Consider the following 25,022-nt stretch of genomic DNA (forward strand, 5'->3'; position numbering starts at 1 on the left):
TTAGCTGTGTTGTCAATGTGAATGCACCTAACTTCTCCAGTTAATCAGCTTTAGATGATTTGTTGGTTTTAGAGTTCTAGCTACTACACAACAGGAGATTTTAAACACTGAAAATCAATTGGTAAACTTTTTACACACACATGCATTCTTGTAATGAAAAAAAGGATTTGGAGGCTGGAAAGATAGGGGAGTTTAGTAGGTTTTTTTGCCAATTAAGTGTGAAATTATCTTTTAGAAAAAGCATTATCTGTTCTCAATAAAGTTAAGAGTAATTGCTAATAAGATGCTATTAATTTTTGGGATGGTAAACTTCCCCCCCCCCTAGTAAATACATGAAAAGAGTCAGAAAGCTTATAATGGCAGAGGTTGTAATTAAGGCATTTCAGAATGGTTTTTGTTTGCCCTGTGGCTAATTTGTCTTTAAAGCCAGATTACAGTTTATGACTGTATGGTTAATCTGAAATGTCTGATTGATAGGCCAAAAAAGTGGGTTTTTTTTAAAGGTCTATAAAGACAAAAGCTGTTCTTCAAAGTATGCACAGATGATCTGAAGCTTAGGGAAAAGGGGAAGCGATGCAAGTCCTGCAAGTCCAACAGTTCAGTAATAAAGTTTACAGAACAGTTGATTCTCAGTTTATAGCTGTCATCTTGCTAGTATGTTTTGGTTGGTTTTGGGTCCATTGTTTCCACCCTGCCCCTGGATTTGTATGTGTGTATATATAGGGGTTATACTGAATAGGCAGTACAGGTGCATGCTGTGGTGACGGCATTTCCCGATAATGGGGTTTTATAACTTCAGATGTTTAATGGTTTAGAGGCACTGTACTTTCAGTATAAAGGACAAATCAGAGACAGTCTGTAATTACTTGGCTTGAATTACTGCTCATCCTTTTAGAGTGCCATCCATATAGTAAAAGAAAAACAAATGAAATGCTGCAGTTTGTGGTGTTGATATAAAATATAGCTAGTTTCCTTAGTTACGCTTACTCTGAAGTTGCTTTTGCTACCATTGTCCAAAAATTATGATTTAAAGGAGAAGTTTCTGTCATCAAAAACTGGTAATAGTGATCATGTACAGAAGCAGCTTGAGGCATATAGGAAAGCCACAACATATGACAATCTGATGAGTACAAGAAGATAATCCTTAGTCCCAAAGGGATCACAAAATCATGGAATGGTTTGGGTTGGAAGGGACCTTAAAGATCATCTAGTTCTGAGCCCCCTGCTGGTCATGTATCTTTTGATGCAGCCCAGGATATGGTTGGCTTTTTGGGGTGCAAGCACACATGGTTGGCTCATGCTGAGCTTCTCATCCACCAACACCCCCAAGTCCTTCTCTTCAGGGCTGCTCTCAATCCATTCTCCACCCAGTCTGTAGTTGTGCTTGGGATTGCCCTGACCCATGTGCAGAACCTTGCACTTGGCCTTGTTGAACTTCATGAGGTTCGCATGGGCCCACCTCCCTGTCAAGGTCCCTCTGTTGACCACACCACACACTTGGTGTCATGGGCAGCTTGCTGAGGGTGCACTTGATTCCACTGTCCATGTCACTGACAAAGATGTTAAACAGTGCTGGTCCCAGTACTGAGGGATCTGAGGAGCGCCACTTGTCACTGGTCTCCACTTAGACATTGAGCCGTTGACTGCAACTCTCTGAGTACAACCGTCCAGCCAATTCCTTATCCACTGAGTGGTCCATCTGTCAAATCCTTGTCTCTCCAATTTAGAGACAAGGATGTCATGCAGGACAGTGTCAAATGCTTTGCACAAGCCCAAGTAGATGATGTCAGTTGCTCCTCCCTAATCCACCAACGCTGTAACCCCATCATAGAAAGCCACCAAATTTGTCAGGCATGATTTGCCCTCAGTGAAGCCATGCTGACTGTCACCAATCACCTCCTCATTTTTCCATGTGCCTGAGCATCATTTCCAGGAGGATTTGCTCCATGATCTTGCCAGGCACAGAGGTGAGGCTGATGGGCCAGCATGTTCAACAGAGTGGCAAAATACTCTTATCAAGAATGGATACAAGCCTGCATCATCTAGGTGTCAGTAGTCAAAAGTGTATATGAGAAAATGGAGTATTGTCAGTCTTCCAGTAAGCACTTACACCATGAGAAAAATCTTTGCAAAAGTATCTTTAGGTGATACTTAATTCTGTAATTACATTCTAAATTTTTCTTCTGGCTTTAAAATACTGTAATTAGTGACTTTTTCATCTGTAGTTTCAAGGTCACACAATTTCTGTCCAAAGTGCAAACTTAAGACATCATATATGCAGGACAAAGTTGCCCAACACCATATTTCACCCTTTCTGTAAGTTTTTCTGTAATTTTTAAAGTCAGCTTTTGTGAGGTAGGGGAGGAGAAGGAATACGAATCTGCTAAGAAAAAAAACCCCCTTTTTCTGTACCCTAGCCACTAATCTTTTAGTGGTAATTAATGTAAACACTGCTTCCTTTTTTATTCAGAATTCCTTTTTCATGGCATAGTACAGAAATGATCGCTGTTTGCATATATGTGTATTATATACGACCTGGTACAGTCATGAAGTTAACCATCTGGTTTGGAGATGGACTACATGACTTCAATGAATATGAAATGGTAAAGTAGTGATCATCATCATTCTGATGTTGTGATACAAATATTTATTGAAGTGCCTTACTTGCTGAAATAGATGGGAATTAGTTACCTAGATACTTTTTAAGTTTTGATCATTAGGATTCTACTCCTTGTCAACTAGTTCAATGTCAATAGTATGTAATTCTGGTATAAAACTATTTTCTAGGTTTAAAACAGAACCCTCTATTGTGACATTTTCACTTACATTTTCATCACATTAAGTTTTGGCAAAACCTATTTTTTCACCTGTCAGAACAAGTATGCACTGCATACTTTGCATCAGTGAACATAGGCAGCATCAATATTAAAAATGCACTTCCTGGTTTACTTCCGTAACTGAAAGAATGTTTATAACTTAATATTGTATTCCCAGTTACAGGTTTAAATTCTAGATTTATCTTTCTTTAGCAGATACTAAAGCTGGAGATAAACAGTATGGTAGCAGCTTTCTGGCAGACAACTGTATGCTATTCAAAAATGAACATGCATAACGACCATCTCCAAACATGATCGATATAGTATGTTTGATGGATCGGTAATGGAATCAACCAGTTAAACACATGAAACTTGAACTATATATAGCATGTCAGCTAATATAATAAATGTCAACTAGTTTTATTATGAAGGCACTTTTATTTAAAAGCAGAGCAGCATTAAAAGTAGATACTGGGCTAAGACCTTATTTGTGAATGTTCTTTCTGTATGTGTAAAGGAATCAGAAGTCATCTTAGTCAAGCCTGAGGAAAACGAGAATGAGAAAACAATACACCTCACCCTGCCTTCTGCCATCCAAGGTGGGAATCCAAATGAAATGTAACAGGATTGTTGCTGTAATCAGTTTCTTGAGTACTACAGTTACTTTAGTATATATAAAACCAATTATGACAGGTATCGCTAAGGGGACTTACTAAATCCAAGAGGTGTGTGGCTAGAGAATAAGGTAATATATTGGCAAAGTAACAAGCAAACCCTTATGTTCATAACTGCTTGTCAGCTTAGTGCAGTTTTTGGACACTTCATCATGTAAGTTTAAGCAAATGTGACTGCAGTATAACATCTATGCAAATATAATACAGGATTCTATTTAAATATTTCATTTTCTAGCTACTGAAATGGTCTGTTTTCAGCAGATTTTGTTCCATTCTTTGAAACTGGTCATTTGTTGTCTAGAACTCTTATTAGTGCCAATTCTTGCTCCTGTTGGAATTTTAAAAATACAGCCTGAGTGAAGTTTTTGATTAACACACAAAAGCCTTTACATAAAAGGAATTTTTTCCCCAATCAAAAAAACAAACAAACCAACCAAAACCAGACTTTTAGAACAGTTTTGTTATCTCACTTCCTTAGTAGCATCTAATTCCTCCTCTTCCTCCTCCTCCTCCTCCTCTTCATCTTCATCTTCCTCCTCCTCTTCTTCTTCTTCAGCTTTTCTTAGCTTATTGCTGGAAATCTGCTAAAACAAAAATCCAACAAAAGTAAATCAAGTGTTTTTTCTTCTGAAAGAAAAACAATTCTCTGTTGGTATTTCCAGTCTTAAATGCTTGTAGGTTTTTCGTTTAGGGGGAGAGTTGTTTATCCCTTAACCCTTCAACTTCTAGTAACATGCACAATGCCAACATGGCACAGAATATAAATAGAGTCATGATTTTTAAAAGCTAAAAAAATTCCCCATAGTCCTGAGAACTATTATAAGATAGGGAAAACTATGCATTGATCGAATTAATTTTAAAAATCAACAGGATGTAAGTCATTTTTTTTCTGGGTTGGCTGTTGAGACAGCAGGCTGAAGATGAGTATTAAGGCATAATCTTATCTTGAGGACATCACACCTCTTCAGTTAAATGAAAAACTAAACACTATGCTGCTCGAAGCTGTTTTGAGAATAAATTAGACAAACTTTACTGGAAGAGTCTTGATTCATATATGAACTTCTTTCCCTGCCCATCAGTGCTTGCGTTCAGAATGATATTGTAGTCCTACTTTGGTTGATCAAATGTTAAAAACAAGTGCCAGCTGCCAAGCTTTCATCTCATCTGACAGATTCTGTCATCTAGACTTTTTTCTAATGAGGGCTCAATCTAATTCCTATTGAAGATAAGATTCTTCACAGAAGATGCAACATTTACAATTTAAAGTAGAATATATGTATTTCTTTTTTCTTTTCCCATAAGAAAAGGAACGTTTAACTCAAAGATAGTTATTGAAGTCATCTGGAATGCTTTTGAAAAATGATTTTAGGTTCAGCAGTTCTCTAAGGGCATCTGCAGCTCTAATTTTGGTTATATTTTCCGAGTTTTCTCACAGTGATATAATAAAACTTCAGTATTGAGGACAAAACTTGCCTTTTTTTTAAACAACCCCCTATTTTAAAAGTCCTTAAATGCTGGTTATTAAATTGACTTCTTAGATTTCATAATTCCTACAGCTATGTATGTAACAGAAGTTTTTTGTGTGTGCATAAAGCAAACTGCAATCATTCAACTAATGAAAGCAGAAAAATCCTTAGTCTTGTTGATGCTTACAAAGTACATAATTTAGCTTGAAGCAAATGCTTGCTTACAAATCTCTGAACATAACAGAAAATGGAGTTAATCATTGGATGAAGCTAGGTTAACTTGAGTCTAAATGCCTAAACGAGCAATCTTTCATTCTGTGAAAGAAGAAAAAGACAATGACACTGATTTGTAATTGGCAATTAAGGAGTGCTGCAGATTGAGCCTGTTAAGGTAGCTTCATTTCAATGGACAGACTAATTTTCCAGGTTTTATCTAGTTAAAAGCATCTGAAATTCTTAAACAGAACTCCAATCATATTTCTGAATAAAAGCTCCCCCTTCCCCCTTCCTGATATAAGAGGTGCTATTTTGGCTTCAAAGCTTTTTTTCTGCTCAGTACTCAAGTACCTCTGACCATGCTGTAATTAACTAAATAGTAAATTAAGTATTATCACTGGTGGCACTGAGGTGGTGGTAAGGTAGCTAACATAAGAACCAAACTGAATCAGAGTAAGGAAAGTGAGAAAGGAGATTAGGTAGTTTAAATCCATGTTATTTTGCCATAAAATCTAGAACATAACAGTACTTGAAAATTTAATTTTTGATTACCTAATGCTGAAAAAATAATTTAAATTTAAAAAAATAATGGAATCTGATAATTTGTTGCTCATCATAAACAATTTTATGTGAAAATGAATTCTCTAAGTTTGCACATAGGTGATGACTGTCCTTGCTTAAGCTGTTAAGCTGCACGTTTCACCGCATGTGCTACTACAGAAAGCTTAACAATTCTCTCCTCATGTCTTACATAGTAGGCAGTGTTGGAACACCTGGATGCAGATGTTTTCAACCATGGTTAAAATGATACCTGCTGTCTTAGAGGACAGGTGCAAAACAGTTGGCTATATTAAATACACATGGATAAAACTTGTGTAGTTAAGTTTGGTTTAAAATATCTAGAAAAAGTCCTACTCTTCTGCCATAGTTCTGTCTAAAATATAGCATACCATCCTGAATCAGTAAAACAAAATGCTGAAGATAAATGGCCATCTAAAATGCAAAACAAATTATAAAGGATTGTTGTGAAAACTTAAAAAAACCCTGTATAAAAACTGTATAAAACTAAGTATCTGCAATAGTCACGTTTAAAAAAAGCCCTGAACCCCTGAAGGTTTGCTCATAATGGGGAGCCATCCCATGAAAAACAGCTTTCCTGGTACATGGAAGTTTTCTCTCCTGATCCTATTAATTGCATAGAAATGAAAAAATGCAAGTCTTCTTGTTGTACTGTCAGTGCAGCTTGGGACATTAATTCTTTCTAACAGGATTGCTCCTTTCCTTGTGGTTTCATAGTACTGTCTGCTAAATGAAGTCCGGCAGGTAGGATGGAGAAACATCTCAATTGCTTCAGCTATTTCAAGTGCAAGCTGAAAACAACTATGAAAATCAAAGGGGGAAAGGAGTTGAGGGACAAAAGCATTAAGATGGACACAAAAATATCAGTGGTCTCTCCAAATTCCTGCTTTTGATAATTTAACATACAGTTCTCCTTCCAGAATACTCACTCCAGGAGTGACAGGACACACTTAAATTATCATGTTGCTTGACAAAGCCACATGACACCTCGTTAAGGCACCAGAACTTTGAAAGGAGGTAACTCTTTGTGGAAGAAAAAAAAAAAAAGAAGCTGAAGGAGTACTTCAGATTTTTAATGTGGAAATAATACAGAAAGGTAGTCCACAGAACCAGAAACAAATTCAAGGATGGTATGTGCTAAATCCCCCGAAAGCCAAGTCTTGTGTTACTGGCACAGTTTATCCCATCTGGTATGCAGTGACTTCCCTCCCCGCCCTCACCTACAGGTTAGTGCTTGTGTCCCCGTATACCCCCTGGAGTCTTACTCCGTGTGATTCTGTGAACTGCTTACCATATTATTTATACTGCTTTAAAGTGACAATTCCAAAGTACTGCGTTATGGTCAGTAAATGATTATTCTGTAGCATGAAACCAGACTTGTGAAAGATCCACAGAAAGGTAAAACAAGTCACCTGAAGGCATTTCGGAATGCAGCATTTTTTGCTGGTGAGATGTTTGGTGGGTTCCAGAGATTGGAGCCCATCATGTAATTCAAGGTAGTGATCCTGATGTGACATACTATTTGCAGAATTGAAAAAGGCAGTGTAGGGGTGTGTGCAGAACAGGATGCCTGCCTCTTCCTTACTGCGCTATAGTGACTGCATTAGTAGGGTGTTCCACCCTTTTCCTGCCATGTGATCCATGTGATACACAGCTCGGTAAGATGACATTATTTTGAAATGTGTTGCAGTTTCCCTCTAGGTGTAGATGACTTCCCGTTCTTTTCAGATATTCCAGTAAGAGGTTATGAGAACATTAACATAGTAAGTTACAGCTAAAAGAGAGGTCTAGAAGAGTAAGGTAAACCTGCAAGTTAGTCAAAATGGAGTTCTACTCCATCTCTGAGAGAAATCACAGTGTACATACATTCATTTTTCTGTTGTTTTGGTTTTTTCCTGATACTTTATTTTTTAAAGAGAGTCCAAAACATAGCTATCTGTGGCACCTCAAAGTAATTACAGATGCTTCTATACCCTTGATACAGTTTTACAGCACTGCAGGAAGTTCTCAAGAAAGATGGCAACAGATTTTTGACAGCTTCCTCTTGTCTTCAAAAAAATGAATGGGTAAACATTTTCTGAAGTAGCTTGAACATGAAAGTTGTTTGTTTGATAAGAGAGGACAGGCAGCTTATTCCAAGTCAAGGTTGGTCTTCATGCACTGCATCATTGTGTTCTTTTGTATTTTCAGATGGCACAACTCATACTTTCAACAATAGAGTAACTCAACTGTAGTAACTGATCCTTTCTGTGCTGAGAGCAGAGAAGGCGTAACGGTGTGTATAAAATCAAGAAAACTTTTTAGTATTACAATATCAATGCATGATTCCATCCAAAGAAGAGAAGTGGGATGCGTACATTTTACATTTGGCCATCTTTGTCTTTAACTGAAACACTGGTAAGAATCATCTTAGTAAGAGGGTTAAGGCTGCAATAAAGAAAAAATAATTTAGCCGTTTTGCAATGTCTGCCAGTTTACCGCTGCAAACAAGGGTCAAAGATTTTTGCAAGGTAGCTGGTTCAGCAGCAGTGACACTTTCTCCATCTGTTTCACTTATTTATATCATCCTCCTTTACCTCACCTGCTCTGAATTTTCAGAGTATAAAAAGGAAGGGTCTGTTGGTCATGGGTAGCATGCTGCCTGCCTAGCATGCTCCTAGCTCTGCTGCTAGGAGGTATCACTAGTCTGAGTTAGAATCTGATAGAGAATCCACACTCTAGGATCTGGATACTGACACTAAGGATATGCAAGTGTTATTTAAAGAGTATCACTCCTGTTTCAAATAAGCTCCTAGATCTTTTCTCTGCAAGATGCCACAGTTTGTTGACAAAATAAATAGTATCATTGGAAATGGCATTTTTTCAAAGTAAACAACACAGCTTTAAAAACTGATTTTTTTTTCCCCCTCAAATAAAATGATATTCAGAAGCTGCATTATTAAAAGCTTAAAATGATCTTTATGCCCTTGGAAGTCTCTTTACCTTTGTTCCCATCCTGAACTGAGTAAAGACAGTGGATCCATGTACATGTACATTAGCTGAAGTTCTACTTAAGATATTTGTTTAATACAGTGATCTAGCATGTAATTTTTCTTTCTTACCTGTACTGTCCTCAATGAAGATTTTAAGGAGCCAGTTCTTTGCAGGGGAGACTTTGAATTTGCACGAACTATGTCTAAGCGAGATTGATAGTCTGGTGGGTAGAGTGAGCTCCGAAAAACCTGTTCAAATGAAGATAGCTGTGATTTGGGTGCCATGATACAGCTTGCAAGCCAACAACCACCAAGATTGAAGCTAACAAAAATGCAGCACTGGACAATTAAACCTGCTCTAGAGATATGCATCAACTGTAGTTTGGATTGCTCACTTTTAGCTGAAACAACATCCTTGTTCAACATTTACTTGGTCAAAGTAAACATTCTTCAGAGATCTGAGGGGATTTACGAGTGGAAAACTGCAATGGTTTCCCACCAACACATGTAGCTGAGTTTCAGGCTAACCTAGAGGTATGAACCCCAGCAACTCCCTTCACAGTCTCCATTTCTTGGAGAGGTGAACTCTCAGCCTCTTCACAAGCAAATCCTTGCTGCCAGGCACAGCTGCATCAGAGAAATTTTATCTGAAATGTTCAGGAGATGTGCAGCTCAATAAAAAATTGGGAAAACCCTTAGAATACAGGGGGGGACTGTAATGTCCATTATATTTACAAGTTCTTTGCAATAGCCAAAAAGAGTAAATTATAAGACTAACAGCCTGATTCTAAGAACAATAAAGTCTTGTGCAAATAGCTTTATTAATAAAGTCAAGGAAGATGGTAGAATTGTGGTCAGTCAGTATTTTTATAGAAAGTAAATATTGTCCAATTAACAGGAAATTTAAAATGACATTAGAAGTTTGGTTGTGAGAGATAAAGTATTGACTTAAAGGATATTTTTTAATTAGTGCCACATGACATTTTGGTTGTGAAACCATAATAGTACAAAATTGCCATGGCATAGTTTAAATGAAGTAAAAATACCAAGTAGTCTCAAATGTGACTGTTACTGAAGAATCATGATTTTGTATGTCTTGCATTAACTGAATACTGCCATCCTTGGTCCTGAGCTATGTCATGGAAAACATAAAATTAGGACTGGTGAGATTTACAAAAAAAGACTGAGATTCATCCAACTTTCTTGACAAGCTGAACACATACACACAACAGACATTTCAATGATAGTAAGTGTAAGGGTGCCCAATATTCAGAAGAACTGCAAGAATGAATAAAGGACTGAAAAACATGTCTTGAGAAAGAGAGACTTTAACTCAAAAGAGAACAGAAAGGGTGACTTCAAGGGAAGCTACAACTGCCACATGGCAAAAAAAGCAATTTGGTAACATGTCTCTCAATTCTAGAACAGCTTAATAAAAAACAATGACTGAAAGATGAAATAAACAAAACTCAGAATAGAAAGAAAAGAGATATTTTTAATGAAGTAATTAGTCTTTAGAACATCTTATCAGAGCAGTGTAAGATTTTTTTCTTACTGTGCACCTTTACAGCGAGATTCACCGCAGAGGTGTTCTTTAAGAGCTATGATCAGCTAAGCTTGGAGTGGCAGTTAATTTAGGAAAAGTATCTTATCTGTATTGTGTGGGAAAGGTTAGATTGCCACTGCAGTTCTTCTCTGTTTTTAAAATCTCTGAGTTTATAAACCTGCATGCTTTTGCTGGAGAAGTGCAAAAAAGAGCTTGGTATACTTTAAGAAGTTTGATCTGGGAACCTGAAACACACGCTGCATTTGCTGCCTGGGACATGCCTAGCCCCAAAGTGTGAACACTGTTTTCATGTAGTAAGTAAACTGAAAAGCAAATCTTAATCACTCTTACCTCTAAATCTTCGTTTTCATCAATGTTTTGGATATTTTGGTAGGCAGCAGTATATATCTCTAAAGCTTTCCCATGGAATAACATTTCAATAGTTATAAATTCAGAAAATATGTTCTAAAAGCAAATGAAAACAAAGGTTTTCTTAATGCAGTGAAGTACATTTCCACTTCAAATACAAGAAAGTACTGAATTCTGTACTTGGTATTTATATGATACAAATAACTGCACAATACCTAATGCCTGAGTAGTCAGATTTGAATTTTAAAAATTAAACATAAATGCTAGCTGGGCTGCCACGTAGTTGTCATTTCATACTAAATTCTAAGTAAATGCTTGAAAAGCGAAAAGGAGACTCCTTAGGAATAAATAAAATGTCATGCTGAAAACTCACTTGATATTCCTGATATATATTCGCAAGATGTGGTCAGTGAATTTTTGCTTTATTGATGGCAATCTTTTTTAACAGGTTGGGGATAAAATATCTGTAAATTCTGTACATAGCTATAATTTACAGTTAATTACATATTTTATATTTATATATTAAAAAACCAATTATGACATCTTCAGAACTCACAATCTTTTTCATATTACTCTAACATTAAGTACTGGTTGGTTTGGTTGGGTTTTTCAACCATATTTCATTCTTTCCTATTTAGTCTGTTGGGTTTTTTCCCCCCAGTAAAAAAGTATCTCACTTCAGCAATTTTGTAATTAAATTTGAGATCACATAATGTAAGTGTTTTTCAGTGACTATAGTCTTTGGGACTTAAGCCACTTAATGTTTGACATTAAGAGAGAAATGAAAGCTTTGATTACTTGCAGTCACTAAGCATTTGGTGCTTTTTGCATCAGTAAAACTTTTAACTGCAGTAATCTACACAAATTTTAGCATGCATAAATATATTATTTTCTTATCACTATTTCTGTTAATTTGCAGATATTAATCCACATATATCATTCCAGTAACAAATGCAGCTACAGTGAAGTAGAATACAGCAAGTGTTGGAAGGTGCAGATGCTAAACAATCTGATACAGGAACATTTGGAATTCAATAAACTGTAAGAATAATGAACTAATTTTTAATTGCAACGTTCATGATACTTGGATTATGAAATATTTGTGAATACCACAAGATTTATATTTATATAGGCTTAAGTTAATACTAGATGTTGCTAATCTTGCTAAAGAGTATAGTAATTTTATTATGGAAGATGAAACGTGATGTCATATACTGAGATGTAAGCACACTTACTTTTATATCCTTTATTTTCTGTTTCTCAAAATTATCAATGGTTTCCTCTAATTGCCGAGTTGTTCGAGTTGCATCCAGTGAAGCTCTCTGCAATTCACTTTCAGCCTGGTAAAGTAACACAAAGCTGAAATTAGTCTTGTATTTGATACAAAGATATTTGTTCCAATTGCCATGAAAACATTTAAGTCTGGGTTTTTAAAATACCACCCCCATCTGTGTTACTGTATTTGTAAATTCGGTTGTAGCTTAATAAATGAATAAAGATGCCTTCTACACCATTGTGACTTTGATCTGAAACATGAGAAGTGACTAGGTACAGTCAATTGGGAAAGTCCCACTGCCCTAAATCCCTTTTCTGTAATACTCATCTGCTAATTCCACTGAGCGCTGGCCCTGACACTCCACTGATGACACAGTGACTGGGTTCAGGGAATTAACCCAGCGTAAGGGTTTACCCTGCAGAAAACTTAAGGATTTTTTTTTTAAGCTGGTGTAAAGGAGGGTAGGAGTGCACAGGCCAGACTGGTGGATGAGCGAAAAAGATCACCCTTTATTTTCAAGTGCAGATCAACCTGCTGCTGGGTCTAGAATGATTCTTTTCCAGTGTCATATGCTGAACTTCATCTTACTAAGTTTTTATAATTATTTAAATAGACAGTAGAGCAGCAGCTGGAACTAATGCACTTCTCCCTTAAGTATCTCAATCAGCAGACTAACAGTTAATACCGTTTTTAGATCCAAAGGCATTTCGGATATTTTATATTTTAGTACTTTTAGATTATTAAAATATTTTATTAAAAATATCTTCAAAAGGGCACTGGGAAGGGGACACACCAACCAATCCCTAATGCATAAATACACAGTTTTTCTTATTTTGTTACTACAAAAAGCAGTTCAGATGCATAGTAAAGTCTGAGGACTGTGTACTATTACAAGATACTGATGTAAAGATGTAAGAGCTTGCACTTGAAGACTGCAAAATTTGAGTCTAAACTTATTTTACTTTCCATACAATAGTGGTCAAACATTGTAGACTAGTCAAGACACTATTTACTTACAGGGTCTGTCAGTGAGTATCATCGGGACTCTTCTGTCCTGGGATTTTGAAACAGTGTATGGATCAAGTAATTGTATCCTACGATCAAGAGGTAGGATTCTTACCATTTCTACAACACTGCAATTTAGAGAGGAACTTTTTTTTTTTTTAAGTGCAAATAGACACCACAGGCCTAGTTCCACGATCTACTTTTTAGTGTTGTATGTGTACAGAAACCAAATGCATAAGGTATGCTCTTTCACTTCTTCTTTGATTAACGCCTGGTAACCTTATATTACCAGCTTATCAATTTGAAACAATCTCCTTACAAAAATGGTTTAAAGTCATGGAAACAGTTCTGCCATTACTGGGCAACCAAAATTGGTAATGATCTTTGGTGCTACATAAGGTCACGTGTTCATCTCCCTTTCTTGATTTTGCCCAAAACAGAGGAGAGAAACAGTAAGAAAAGACATTTTGTGTATTCTCAATTAGTACAATCAGTTGCTCTCTGTAAATGAAGGCAGCTGTAATGCCTAAGCAGCCATTACACATGCAAATACAATATGTTATTTCTATGATAATCAAATATATCTTCCTGACCCTTCTTCAATAGACTGGCCAGATTTTGTGCACAGATGCTTTGGGAAAGGAATTTTGTTTGTTGTAGACTGAAATGTCTAAACTTGCAGAACCTGCATAGTTTGCACAACAGCAGTTTTGAGATTTTCTCTTCTGAAACACTCACCTGTGACTGGAAATATTAGTAAAGGAAAAAAATGGCAAAATAACAATCATTATTCATAAAAGTATCTGTTTTCACTTCTACTTTTAATATATTGTGAACTATTTCCCTCAGATATTTCAAAACTTCTGTATACTTGAAGGGTGCTATTATGTTGTTTGAAGCCTCCTGCTGTAAGACATTACTTACAGTTTGTTACGGCTTTGCTAGAATTCAAGTATCCAGGCCAAAATACTTCAGGACAGCTGTCTGTCTTGGACTGAGGGCTTGCTTATTTATATAAAGAAAAAAAAAAAAAAATCAGACAACCTAGGTAGACCATTTCAGGGGTGGGAAAATAAACAATTTTGATTTAAAAAAAATGCATTTTTATATTTAAAAAACTCTGGTAAGGTTTTCTTTTCAAGGCTGTACTATTCCTATGTTTTATAAAATGGACTTGAAATCTGGCAGCGAGTACAGATCTTTTGTTATCTGCGGCCAAAATTGCTGCTGAAACATCACAGTTGCTCAAGAATAAGAGAACCACTGCTGGAGCCTAACAGCTGTGCTATAATCAACAAACATGGTGAAGCCTGTATCAGGCCTAAAAGCTGGCCTGCATACACCCTCAAAAGCAAATGAACATATTCCTGCATGAAATACTTTCAATGCATTTTGTGCTGATGACTTTAAAATGCAAATACATAGCGTTTGGTGCCTTTGGCCATATGCAAAACCAGACTGTACTGAGATCTAATAACTTTTCAGGCCAAATCTTAAGCACAGAAAACACAGGTGCTACAAAAAGCTAGGCCACAGGAGGATATTTGGGATTAGCTTAGCGAAGTCACAAGAAGAAACAAGCTAGGTGCTAGCCATATACCCATGAAATCAACTAGGAATTGGCGCAAGAGCAAGAAAAATGGGACCAGTCTCCCTTTGGGGAGAATAGCTTACTGTTATCATTTACTCCCTTAATTCTAATGGAAGGGAGCTCTGTATCACAGCTCAAGTTCTAACCCTATGGCTGACATCCATGTGTCTTCATTACGTGAGGAACTCTAATTGGTCATCACTCAATTTAACTGATTTGATTAATATTAAATGGGAATTCTTTGGCAGAGATAAAAATAAAATGTGATTCTCCCAGGTGGCATTTGACCATCACAATCATTTTTGCTCTTTCTGCAGTCCTATGCCCCGGTCACTAGAAAGATCCTAATTTCTGAAATAACATTGATGAAATCCTACAAAGAATAAATAGGACTGCTTCACTCCCAGGTCCACCGCTAGAGTGTAAAAAAACCCAAACAACGCCACTAAAAAAACCCCAGCACATCATCATGAATTTAAATGCTGTATCATAATACATAGACATAAAGGGGCTGAAGTAGGATTGCCTTGATCATCTTTATTTTGGCATTTCCAGGATTCTGATTGCTTCAGAATTTGAAACTTCAGTGAGATTTTTACGGAAATTCTGTGGAGGCTTATTTTTTTCCTCTGTGAATAGTATACTTGGGAGGGTCAATGGTCTTTTGAAAGGAAGAGTAGTCTGGTTGAGTATTCTACTAACAGAATAACTTTTCCTTTTACACTTCATCTCACAGCTGGAGGAAACTCATACCCCATCTAAGTACAAGGAAGCACAACAACCACCAAAATGAGAGGGAGAACAAAAAATCCACAGAAGTAAAAAAGGAGTTGTCTTATTACACTTATTTTCAAAACCCTCCAAATCCCTAGATGCAATCTATGCATACCTCTCTGGCATAAACTATCAAATACTTCATAGTTTCTTTTCAATCAAAAAGGGAGTGAGTAACAAAGCAGCTATTACAAGCTGTAACTCATCACAAAGTTTAAGAAAAGATTCAACATCAACACAGGAAACAGTCCCTCTAAAGAGCATTCTTCTCTTATTACTTTCTAAACACAATAGTTTAATTCCCAAGAAATTCTAAAAATATTTCTTATAGCCACTAGAAATACAGGATACAATAATGTGTCGATCTGATGGATTCCGCTGACGTGTCTTTTCCAGTTGAGATAATTGCTTGGCTTCTCGGTTCTTTGCTGTTAAAGTTGCTTTAAGATCATCCTAGAAATAAAATGGTTTAGACATGTTTGAAATAGATCTAGGATAACAGATTTAGGGTAGTACAAAATGCACTTTTCTTCATACGTGCATTGCCTAGAAAACATGAACAAAACTTCTGCTTTAAACAAAACCAGATTTTACTGATCTTATCCTGTTAAATGATCCCCTGAAAGAGAAGTCACTGGGAACCAAGAGAGTTTAGCACCTTGCCCAAGTCTCTGTAGCACATTCTTGTGGCTGTGTGCTCCTCTACCTTAAGCCATAACCACCAGTGGGGTTGGTGATGGCTGCATCCAGCCTAAGTTGGACTTCAGGGAGACGGAAGGCAACACCGTAGCCAAGGGCTGTCTGGAGCAGGACCCAAACCTCTTGCTGATATGCAAATATGACTAGTAGTCAATCATCTTACTCTATAAATAGCGGACAGTCCAGGGCCTGCTGAGCTCTCTGCATGGCAGTGGGCTGCACGCCAGGATCTCCCCTTGCGTAGGGACGCCTCTCAAGGTTACTCCTCAAGGTTGAGAGACTCCTTGCTGCAACAGATTCTCAGTAAGTGACTAACAGCATGCTAAACTTTGAAATCTTAGCTAAGTGATATAAAAGATTGATTGCGCATATCTAATCCTTCAGATATAAACCACTGACCAAGTCTGGGACTAGGATTGAATCCCGCCGCACCTAGACTCCTCTGCACAGGAGTTTAGAAAGCAGGGGGGTCCTCTCTGAACCTCAGGATTCAACAGGAATGTGGGGAAAAAAGAAAAAGATATTTACAGCTTTTCATGAGAAGTACAGTAGATGGTGAAAACCTGAGATCCCTGAAGCAGTAAGAAGACAAGCCCATTCTGGACTTAGCAATGGTGGCATTTGAACTAAGTGGCGTCAAATAAATTGGTAAGAAAAAAACAAAACAAGCAGCAGTCAGTACCAATCAGAGGTTAGGAAGAACACAAAACTGCTACACAGAACTTAGGGTGCCATAGAAAAATCTATGGCTGAAAGGGTTAAACTGCACATTTATATGTGCAGTTGGTACAGTGTTTAAATACATTTGGAACAAAATACATTTAGTAATGATGTAGTTGGAGAAGATGAAACTTAGTGATATAGGAAAGGCAGAAACTGTTGATAAATATTTTTGCTCATTTCCAAAGGAGAAATAGGATGTACTTCTAGGAAGATCTGTGACAATTCAAGAATATTTACATGCCACTCTCAAATTTGTGTTCATGCTATAGAACTGTGTTTTGCAAATAGTTTGGCATACATGGAATCTGAAATTGTCAGTCATATTTATCAATCCATTGACCCTGGTATAGGAAGTGACATTAATTTTGATGGCTGTAATTTAAAGGAGCAGTACCTTAGAACAAGTGAAAATACAGCCCAAAGGAACCAGTCTAACAAAACCTGAGGCAGGAGTTGGGCGTGCATTTCAAACCATCGTTTCTTCTAAAAAGACCATTTCCCATTTATCTACCTCTCCAGAATGGAGTGGATTAAAGCTATTAAAAAACTATCATCTTGGGAAGTTGTCTGTGCTCCTTCCCTGGATTGCAGAATTTTAACATGGTTGGAGGTCTCCTTCACCCAGAAAGACATGCAACCAAGAATGTGTTGTGTCTTTTGAAGTTCTGTGGTCCTGTGACCAGATCACTAGTCAATGACAAGCACAAGCGTGCCAAGGTTCAGAGTTCTGTGTCTTCAATAACGAGTCTGTGCACGAGGTCAGGATAAAACCACACAGTTTCTTCCTTGTTTCTATCCTTACTGTCTTTTTTACGACATTTTGCTTCATCTTTAGGGAAACAAAGCTGGTTTCTGATAATAAAACATGCATTTTTAGCCCATTAAAACTAATTTTGCTGCTGTTCTTTCAAAACGGAATTTACACCACCTTTAAGGCCATCTGAAAGACTGCTGGAAAGGGCTTTCTGCTTTATGAAAACCATGCAGCTGCAAGAAAAGCGATAATAGAAAAAACTTTTTTAATGCTTTACATTTTAAATTAGAGATAGAAGAGAAAAGCATTTATTTTTGCCACAGAACAAAGCAGTTTTGTATCCCATGGTCACAGCTGCATGTTTAGTGTTATTTAATCTCTGGGCCCTGTTAACAGTCAATCAGAATTAATGCTGTGGCTGAAAGGGTTCTGACTTTCCTGCAAAGTATACTTGAGAATGCTAAGGAAACCACTAGAGTTACCATTATAAAATTCAGTATTTTTTTTCTTTTCTAGTACATAGTGACTTTGGAAATACCTACAGGGACCGGACTGTTCCCTTCTCTACATCTGTTCTCTGTGGCAACAACAGCCATTAAACACACTTCCCTGCTAGCCAAAGCCTGACAAAGATTTGGTGCTACCATGGTGGAGCTATGTACAAGTTTTGGATGTACAAAGATAGGGCACAGTTACATACATCTTTTGTCTAGGATGTTGAAAAACTGAATACGGTGCAGGAAAAAGCCCCCACATTAAAAATATTCAAAAACTGGGGAAAATGCCATTATGGTGAAAGAATTAAAGTCTACATTTCTAGCTAACTGAAAAGAATAAAAAATGGGTTTTATTAGCATCTAAATACCTTCATCCAGGAAAAAAAAATAGAGCATCACAGAGCTCTTTAATCTCAGTGCAACATATAACAAGAACCAAAGATTAGATGAAGTCTTTAAAACAACACCACAAACATCAACTAACCACTAACTACCACACAGTCCTACACTCTCCTCCAGCATCTTCAGACCAAGATTTGATGTGGTTTTGGAAAACATATTTTAATTACACCCAAAGAGAAATGGAATGGAATGGAATAGCCAGTGAGATAAAGGACAGATACAGAGAACATAAAATTATTCATAGTCCCTCTGGCTTTAGACTATGAATTCAAGTCACACACAGGAACTCTGGTCAGCCATCTAATTTCAAACCATACAGAAGTACAGCTTCTTTAAAGCATTTGGTATCACAGGACCCCACAGAAATAGAAACAGTTCTTTTTAGATATAGCACAAAAATAGTTTGTGTACACCCTGAAACAGATCATGAGAACATGCCCTTGATAAAAAGTGCTATAATGACATACTCTGCCTGGTTTTACTTAATCAGCTAATGTAGTTACAGGTAAAGCACTTGTACAACTAACACCCTCTGCTAGCTTTACATAAGTGAAAAAACTTCCTTTTTTACTACAAACGCCCTAGTGTCTATAGAGATGATACCTGAAGACCAGACAGTTGAAGTTTTAACCAAGGTTTATGGTAACACTAACAGGCGGGGGTGGGGGGGAAATAAAATTTAATGGCCTACATCTTTAGTGAAGTCTCTTATTTCAAAGGTACATTGATAAAATAGTTGATCCCATCTACAGTTTGAGAATGCTCTTGTACTCCTCACTGTAGCTAAGATAAACATTATGTAATGCTTCCTGGCAAAGACAACAGGAAATGCCATTCACTCTTGCAAAGGATGACCTGGCTTCAGTTGCTTCTGGCTTCAGCATTTACTGGCTATCAGCAGCAATGTACCTCAAGACAATATCTTCAATGCTTCAGAAGCTCCAAGCACTGCTGTGATGCTCTGTCTCTACTTGGCAATGCTACTGCCACAAACAAATGAAACTTGTCTTCCACCCTCAACATACGTGTCCTATAGAATACTCACTCAGTTCTAGGTCTCACAAACTGGGTTTCAGAGTGACTATTAAGATACCAAATTCTAGGATACACATTCTATAGGCTACAACTCCGCTAAGGACTACTACATGTAGTACCACTCAAGTGCAGGATGCATTTCCTTCATAATTGTTTCTCCAAGTGAGATAGCTGTATAGTAAGTTCCAAACACTGTACTCAGTTCTTTACCGTATTGAAAGGATACAAGAACAAAAACAGATGAAAAATGCTAGTTTGAGATGCAATGCCACAATATACTCAACCATGATGAACACACTAAGATTTTTGTATGTAAAATACCACCAAATAATGATTGTTGTACCTTTTGATTTACATAGCTTATGATACAAATATATACATCAATTACAGATTTGAGTTAACAGGATGAAAGTATCCTCTATGTAATAAGCAAGTAGCATGAAGAATTACTTTCATCTTATAAACTAGTATCTGCTTATTAAAATCTACTTGCTCAAGCTTATCCCTCCTGGAGGAAAAAAATTTAGAGCTATCTTGTGGGAGTACTTCAAACCCCTATATACACCATTCCCAGAATATAGTAAATTAAGAGACCTCAGTTTTTTGTGTATCTTCAGGTCATCCCAATGACTTTGCAGGACAGAGAGGGATTCAGGCCACTACCTATTTATCAGTTTCAAGAAGTGTCTTCTACATTATGAACTTCAATGTAGAATGCAATTGAAAGTTAGAAAAGCTGTTAAAGGCAGTATATAGATGACTAAGAGCCAAAAGCATTACATGTAATTCACCTTTTGGAACTCTGACCACCACCACCACCACCACTAAGGAATGACATTATTTGTAAAGAGAAACATCCTGAATTTGCACTATCCAGAATGTTTCACACTATCCACAATGCTTTTGCTCCAACAGTCTGAATATCCTTGTCTTCACATCAAAGCTTTTTCATCAAATGTACATATAGCTTCAATTCAGATGTATTAGTATATAATTTAGACTGATTACTGCAATATGAAAAATCAGAACAACTCTCCTCTGTAAAGTAGAAGTTTTCAACTGAGTGGCCAGAACACCAAAATGTACCTTGTAAGAAAACAGACGTTTAACCTACCCTTTTAAGTTTCACTATGGTCCCATAACCTTTCAGAGGTTCAACAACCTTGGCTTCAAGCCTGTCAACCTACAAAAGAGATCACAAGGTCACTAAAGTCATCCACATCTATGGTGTGCAAGAAACAGGAAACAATTAATTTACTAGTGACTCATCTTACTAGGAATTTAGTCCATATATGCTGAAAATATAGTGGGATAGAGGTTTTAAAAATATTGAAAAAAGCAGAGTCAATTAAAATAATCAGTAAATCATTTGTATTTTGAGGAGCTCAAGCTGATTTCTAGTGGAATTCCTTTTTCTTCATTGAAAATATATCAGGATAAATAAAACACGGAGATTCTAACAACTGAGTACTAAATACATTAAACACTGCATCTTGGCGATCTGTATGTTTTCATCTAAAGTAGAATGTATTTGCTCTACACTTGTTGATAAGATTATGGACTAAGCTGTCTTTGCTATCAAACATACTACTGTATGAAATGCAACACTTCGTTTCTTAAAAATAAGGGAATCGTAGGTATTGAAAATATTAAAAATTACTAACAACAGGTTGTGTAAAATGTATGAATGCTCTCACAGATGACTGCATGTGAATTTTTGTTTCAGTTCTAGATAAAAAACCAGCTACAGGCAAGACGATAAGAGCCGCCTGCTTGTCAAAACTTGAGAATACTGCCCGAGTGGCCCCAGCATAAGCTGCTGATGACTCTGGACCTGTGAGTCATCTGGCCCATCGCTGTTATGTCCACGTTAAGACAAGGTGCATAGCGCTACAAGGAAGGGTCCGACATTACACTCCCCTCTAAACTGGCAGTCACCAGTCAGCCAAAATCTTTGCCAACTAAGCAAACATTTCTCCTTTACTACACTTGACCAATGTGCTGTCAAACAATTTCACTTAAAAGGGAAAACGCACAGAGAGATCATGCAGTCTGACTTCACATACACCTTTGGCCATAATATAAATTTACCCTATTAACAGAGGGATAAATTGCTATTACATAAATTGAAGCATAAAGACTTACTTGTGGCTCAGTTGGAACCAGATGCATAAGAGCTTATGGGAAAAAATAAAAATTGCACTATCCACACCCTTAGATTTCTTACTACTTCCTAAAAATCTGGCTTTAAATACATTGTTAACGATCCATGTGTATTTCTTGTTTTTCAAGCCCTCTACTTAGTAGGCTATATACCTCATAGATTAATTTATTTTAAAAAGGTTTTATTTTTCTACTTCGTTAATATAGAAAGATGACTTGCAATGTTTTGTTTTTTTTTTTCTAAAAAAAGTCCTATGTGAAAACATCAAGAATGTCAACTACTTTAGTCTCTTTTTGAAATTATAATGGTTTTTAGCTTTTCAAAACTATAAATGGGAATTTTCTATGCCCTACTGAAAGAATAGATATGTACTCCAAAAAGGAGTTTGAATACATGTGAATGAATTTATTTTTTCTTAAATCTCAGCATTTGGAATTCTAGATCATAAGGTACAGTTTGAGTGGCCCCACACATTCATGTGCAAGTGGTATAAACAACTTTATGCTCTCACTTATCTAGCAGAAACATGACTATATTGTCACATGTGATCCAAATGAAGTATATACTTTTAGCGTTGAACTACAGACTTGGGAAATCTACAGTGGTCCCTGACATTACCTCAGGGGTGCTGTCAGTGCCCACTGAAGGATTCCAGTAGGTATTCTCTTCCATACTGGTTCTGGTAGTAGCCTCAGCAAAAGGAAAATGACTGATTTTACCTCAGCTGCTGCTAGACAATTCAAGTCACAAAACTAAAAGAACACTTTATTAACCACAAATCATAATCCAACATCTAAGACCAATAAAAGACTTGCTCCATCTCAAATTCTGTGAGTAGTCATAATGGATAGTTTCACTGACTTCAACAGGACTAATCACAGGCAGTTTTCACTACAGTTATTAGCAGAATAAATGATGAATGCTTTGGCAGCCTACCCTGCTCTGCCACTAATATATTTAAAAGTGTTTTCTCTTATGTTTCTCTCGTGATTGCAGAGTATATCTTTTCCCTTTTAATCAGAGATAAGTAACTGAAAAGTTCAGATGGCAAACACAACATGTACAGCTTTAATTTTGTACCTCTGCCTGGCGATAATCCTGAAGTCTGGAAAATTCATCTGCAAAGTTTTTCAGTCCAACTTTTAAGTTTGGTGTCTCTGTGGCTGCATATGCATATATTTCATTTACTAGAAGATCTGCTTTGTCTCGTAGTCTGGCAGTTTTACGTACGTATCCAGCAAATATTTGGCACAATTCACCAAAATGTTTTTCCACATTTGAAACAGCATCTTGTATTTGTCTAGTCTGATTGTCCCTGGATACCAAAGAAAAATAAGTGAAAAATAAGAAGGGGAGAAATGTTTACAGCACATACAGGAGAAAAACTATATAATTATACTATTAATAATTTATACATGATTTGGACATCTCATTGCAGTGCAAAACAGAAATCTATTCTTAAAAAGATGTTATAACAGTCTGATGTAACGTGCTTATTTATGAATGAATAACAAACAAACAAAAAAAAGCAGGATTTATACTTAGAAATAAAGATCCAATAGAGGAAAACCCAAATCACAAAAATCGGCTCAGAAGTTTTCCTCCTGTGATTAAGCAAAAGCTCACTATTGCTGTTGGGATTAATTACTAACATAGCGGTAACACCCGTAGGTCTCAAACAAGACTGGGTCATACAGCTTCCTGCAAGAGTGCAATGCAGACAAGTCAATGGTTGGAGGAATTAGGCAGTAGAGGGCAAATCTGTAAAAGTATTAAATGTTCTTTAAATTTTGAACAGGTACCAAACTGTTCCTGGTCAGCACTACCAGGGATAAATATCCCTGCAAATTAGAGAAGAAAAGTGAATGGACACAAGTACAGAGGGGAAAACTCTAAAAACACAGAAAGGACATTCATCACATGAAGAAACTATTTTCTTTTAAATTATACTAATTCATTTTTTATTTGAACCAAATGCCTTATTAATGATCTAGATAAGTAATTCTGAATTTTTAATTCACATATTTCACTTGATATTTTGCTTTCCTATTCCTACATCATTTGATGGTCTTGCTTTAGTAATGCTTCAGTGACACTACTAAACCAAATCAGTGTCAGTGAATTCATGCCAGTTGTTGCTATCTGACTGAATCATCTACAGGACAATTTAGCTAACAGTAACTGCCAGATACTGGGTCCTAAGAAGTCTCCATGGTCTACACGACATGATTCATGTGAAGTGCTGGAATTGTCAGCAACAGAATTCACTGTACCACTGTCTTGATGAGAGACAGAAATGAAAACTTCCTTCATATCCTTAAGCTATTCCAAATCCAAATGCTGACCAATATTTAAATATTGACTTAATACCACAACACATGAAAATCAGGAAAACTGGAAGAAATTTAATACTTTAAACAATAATGCAGTTAGTTCAAATGAAGAACACCTTTCTTCAAGAACTTTTCAGGAAAAATATTTCAGGCCAAAGTTCTGCTACAGGCAAAAACCCAGTTGTGTTGCTTCATGGCAAGCTGTCTAGAAGACTGTTCAAAAGAGATTTCATTCCAAGAAAAAAAAATTCCAGGTAAGTTGTTCAGTCCTCGAGGACATGCTTGAGCATAGAACCATTTGAATAGGAAAGGTTTCACCCAGTGAGTGGGAAAGTTAAGAGTCTCGCTAAGTATTAATAAAGTTGTTTTTCAAAATTAATACTATCTGATAACATCATCAGTAAAAAGCACATCTCTCCTATTTTATGGAAAGTCTTCATGCCAGAAAGCATTCCTCTCCCAGGGAAAGAGCGTTAAGCACGTTTCCTCACTCACTTTGCAATTTTGATCTCAAAGTTCTGCTATGCAAATAGTATTTAGTTTTGGGACATGAAACACTGCATTTCCTCAGATGGAGTGTGAAAAGTTGTTTTTTCCCCTCCTAATTATTTGTGACCACTTAGAGGTGGCCACAAAAACATCAGCGAGAGGCCCGATTAAATAGGCAAGTCTTTACTTCATCTCTGCATAGGGCAACAAGCCTAGAAAAGTTTTGCGGCCTTTATCTGAGGAAAACAGAGGCGGATCCCCCACCCCTAGGGAGGTTAGATGCCGTGAGGGGGACTGGGCCCACATCAAACTCAGACCCCCACGCCACTCCCCGGGTACCCTGACTGAAACCGGGCCTCCTCCCCTGCCCGGCAAGGCCCGGCGACGCAGCCAGCCCCAACCACGCAAGCCCCCAGGAGCAGCCCTCCGGGAGATGGACAGAGACCCGCAACAGGCACCGAGGCGGCGGCACGTCGGGGCCACCTCCTCCGTCCCTCACCACCCCGTTACCTGGCGTCCAGCCCGCGGCCCAGCAGCATCATGGCGGCAACGGCGGCCCGGCGGGAAGGAGGGCGGCGCTCCGCGTGTGCTCGGTTTCCATGGTCACCGCCCGCCGCCCGCCCTCCCTCGCCCCGCCCCGCC

The 25,022-nt window shown here is 37.3% G+C and overlaps 2 protein-coding genes across 3 annotated transcripts in view; one reads left to right on the forward strand and one right to left on the reverse strand.

Annotated features, from left to right (window-relative positions):
* RBM12B (RNA binding motif protein 12B) overlaps window positions 1-22,623 on the forward strand; it is a 30,801-nt gene extending 8,178 nt beyond the window's left edge. The window contains exons 2-5 of one of the 2 annotated variants that reach the window (XR_008575680.1): window positions 3,334-3,415; window positions 7,942-8,026; window positions 11,558-11,679; window positions 21,121-22,623. The gene's annotated coding sequence lies outside the window, so the exon portion shown is untranslated. The remainder of the gene's footprint in view (window positions 1-3,333; window positions 3,416-7,941; window positions 8,027-11,557; window positions 11,680-21,120) is intronic. The other variant, XR_008575679.1, reaches the window with a different exon arrangement.
* On the reverse strand, window positions 12-25,022 carry CIBAR1 (CBY1 interacting BAR domain containing 1). Its single transcript, XM_054814875.1, has 9 exons — window positions 24,891-25,022; window positions 22,639-22,873; window positions 20,509-20,577; window positions 15,636-15,737; window positions 13,658-13,663; window positions 11,874-11,978; window positions 10,621-10,734; window positions 8,853-8,972; window positions 12-4,071 (listed from the first exon to the last, which is right to left on the reverse strand). Exons 1-9 carry the CDS (start codon window positions 24,920-24,922, stop codon window positions 3,952-3,954), a joined length of 903 nt encoding a protein of 300 aa, XP_054670850.1. The 5' UTR covers window positions 24,923-25,022; the 3' UTR covers window positions 12-3,951.

Source organism: Grus americana, chromosome 2 (assembly GCF_028858705.1).
Source record: "Grus americana isolate bGruAme1 chromosome 2, bGruAme1.mat, whole genome shotgun sequence".
Taxonomy (NCBI): Eukaryota; Metazoa; Chordata; class Aves; order Gruiformes; family Gruidae; genus Grus; species Grus americana.

Coding starts and splice junctions, on each gene's coding strand:
- CIBAR1 (XM_054814875.1), bottom strand. CDS start 24,922: ATGATGCTGCTGGGCCGCGGGCTGGACGCCAG. Junction 22,874..24,890: donor GGCCGCGGGCTGGACGCCAG/GTAACGGGGTGG, acceptor TTTGGTATCCAG/GGACAATCAGACTAGACAAA. Junction 15,738..20,508: donor CCATAGTGAAACTTAAAAGG/GTAGGTTAAACG, acceptor TTTTATTTCTAG/GATGATCTTAAAGCAACTTT.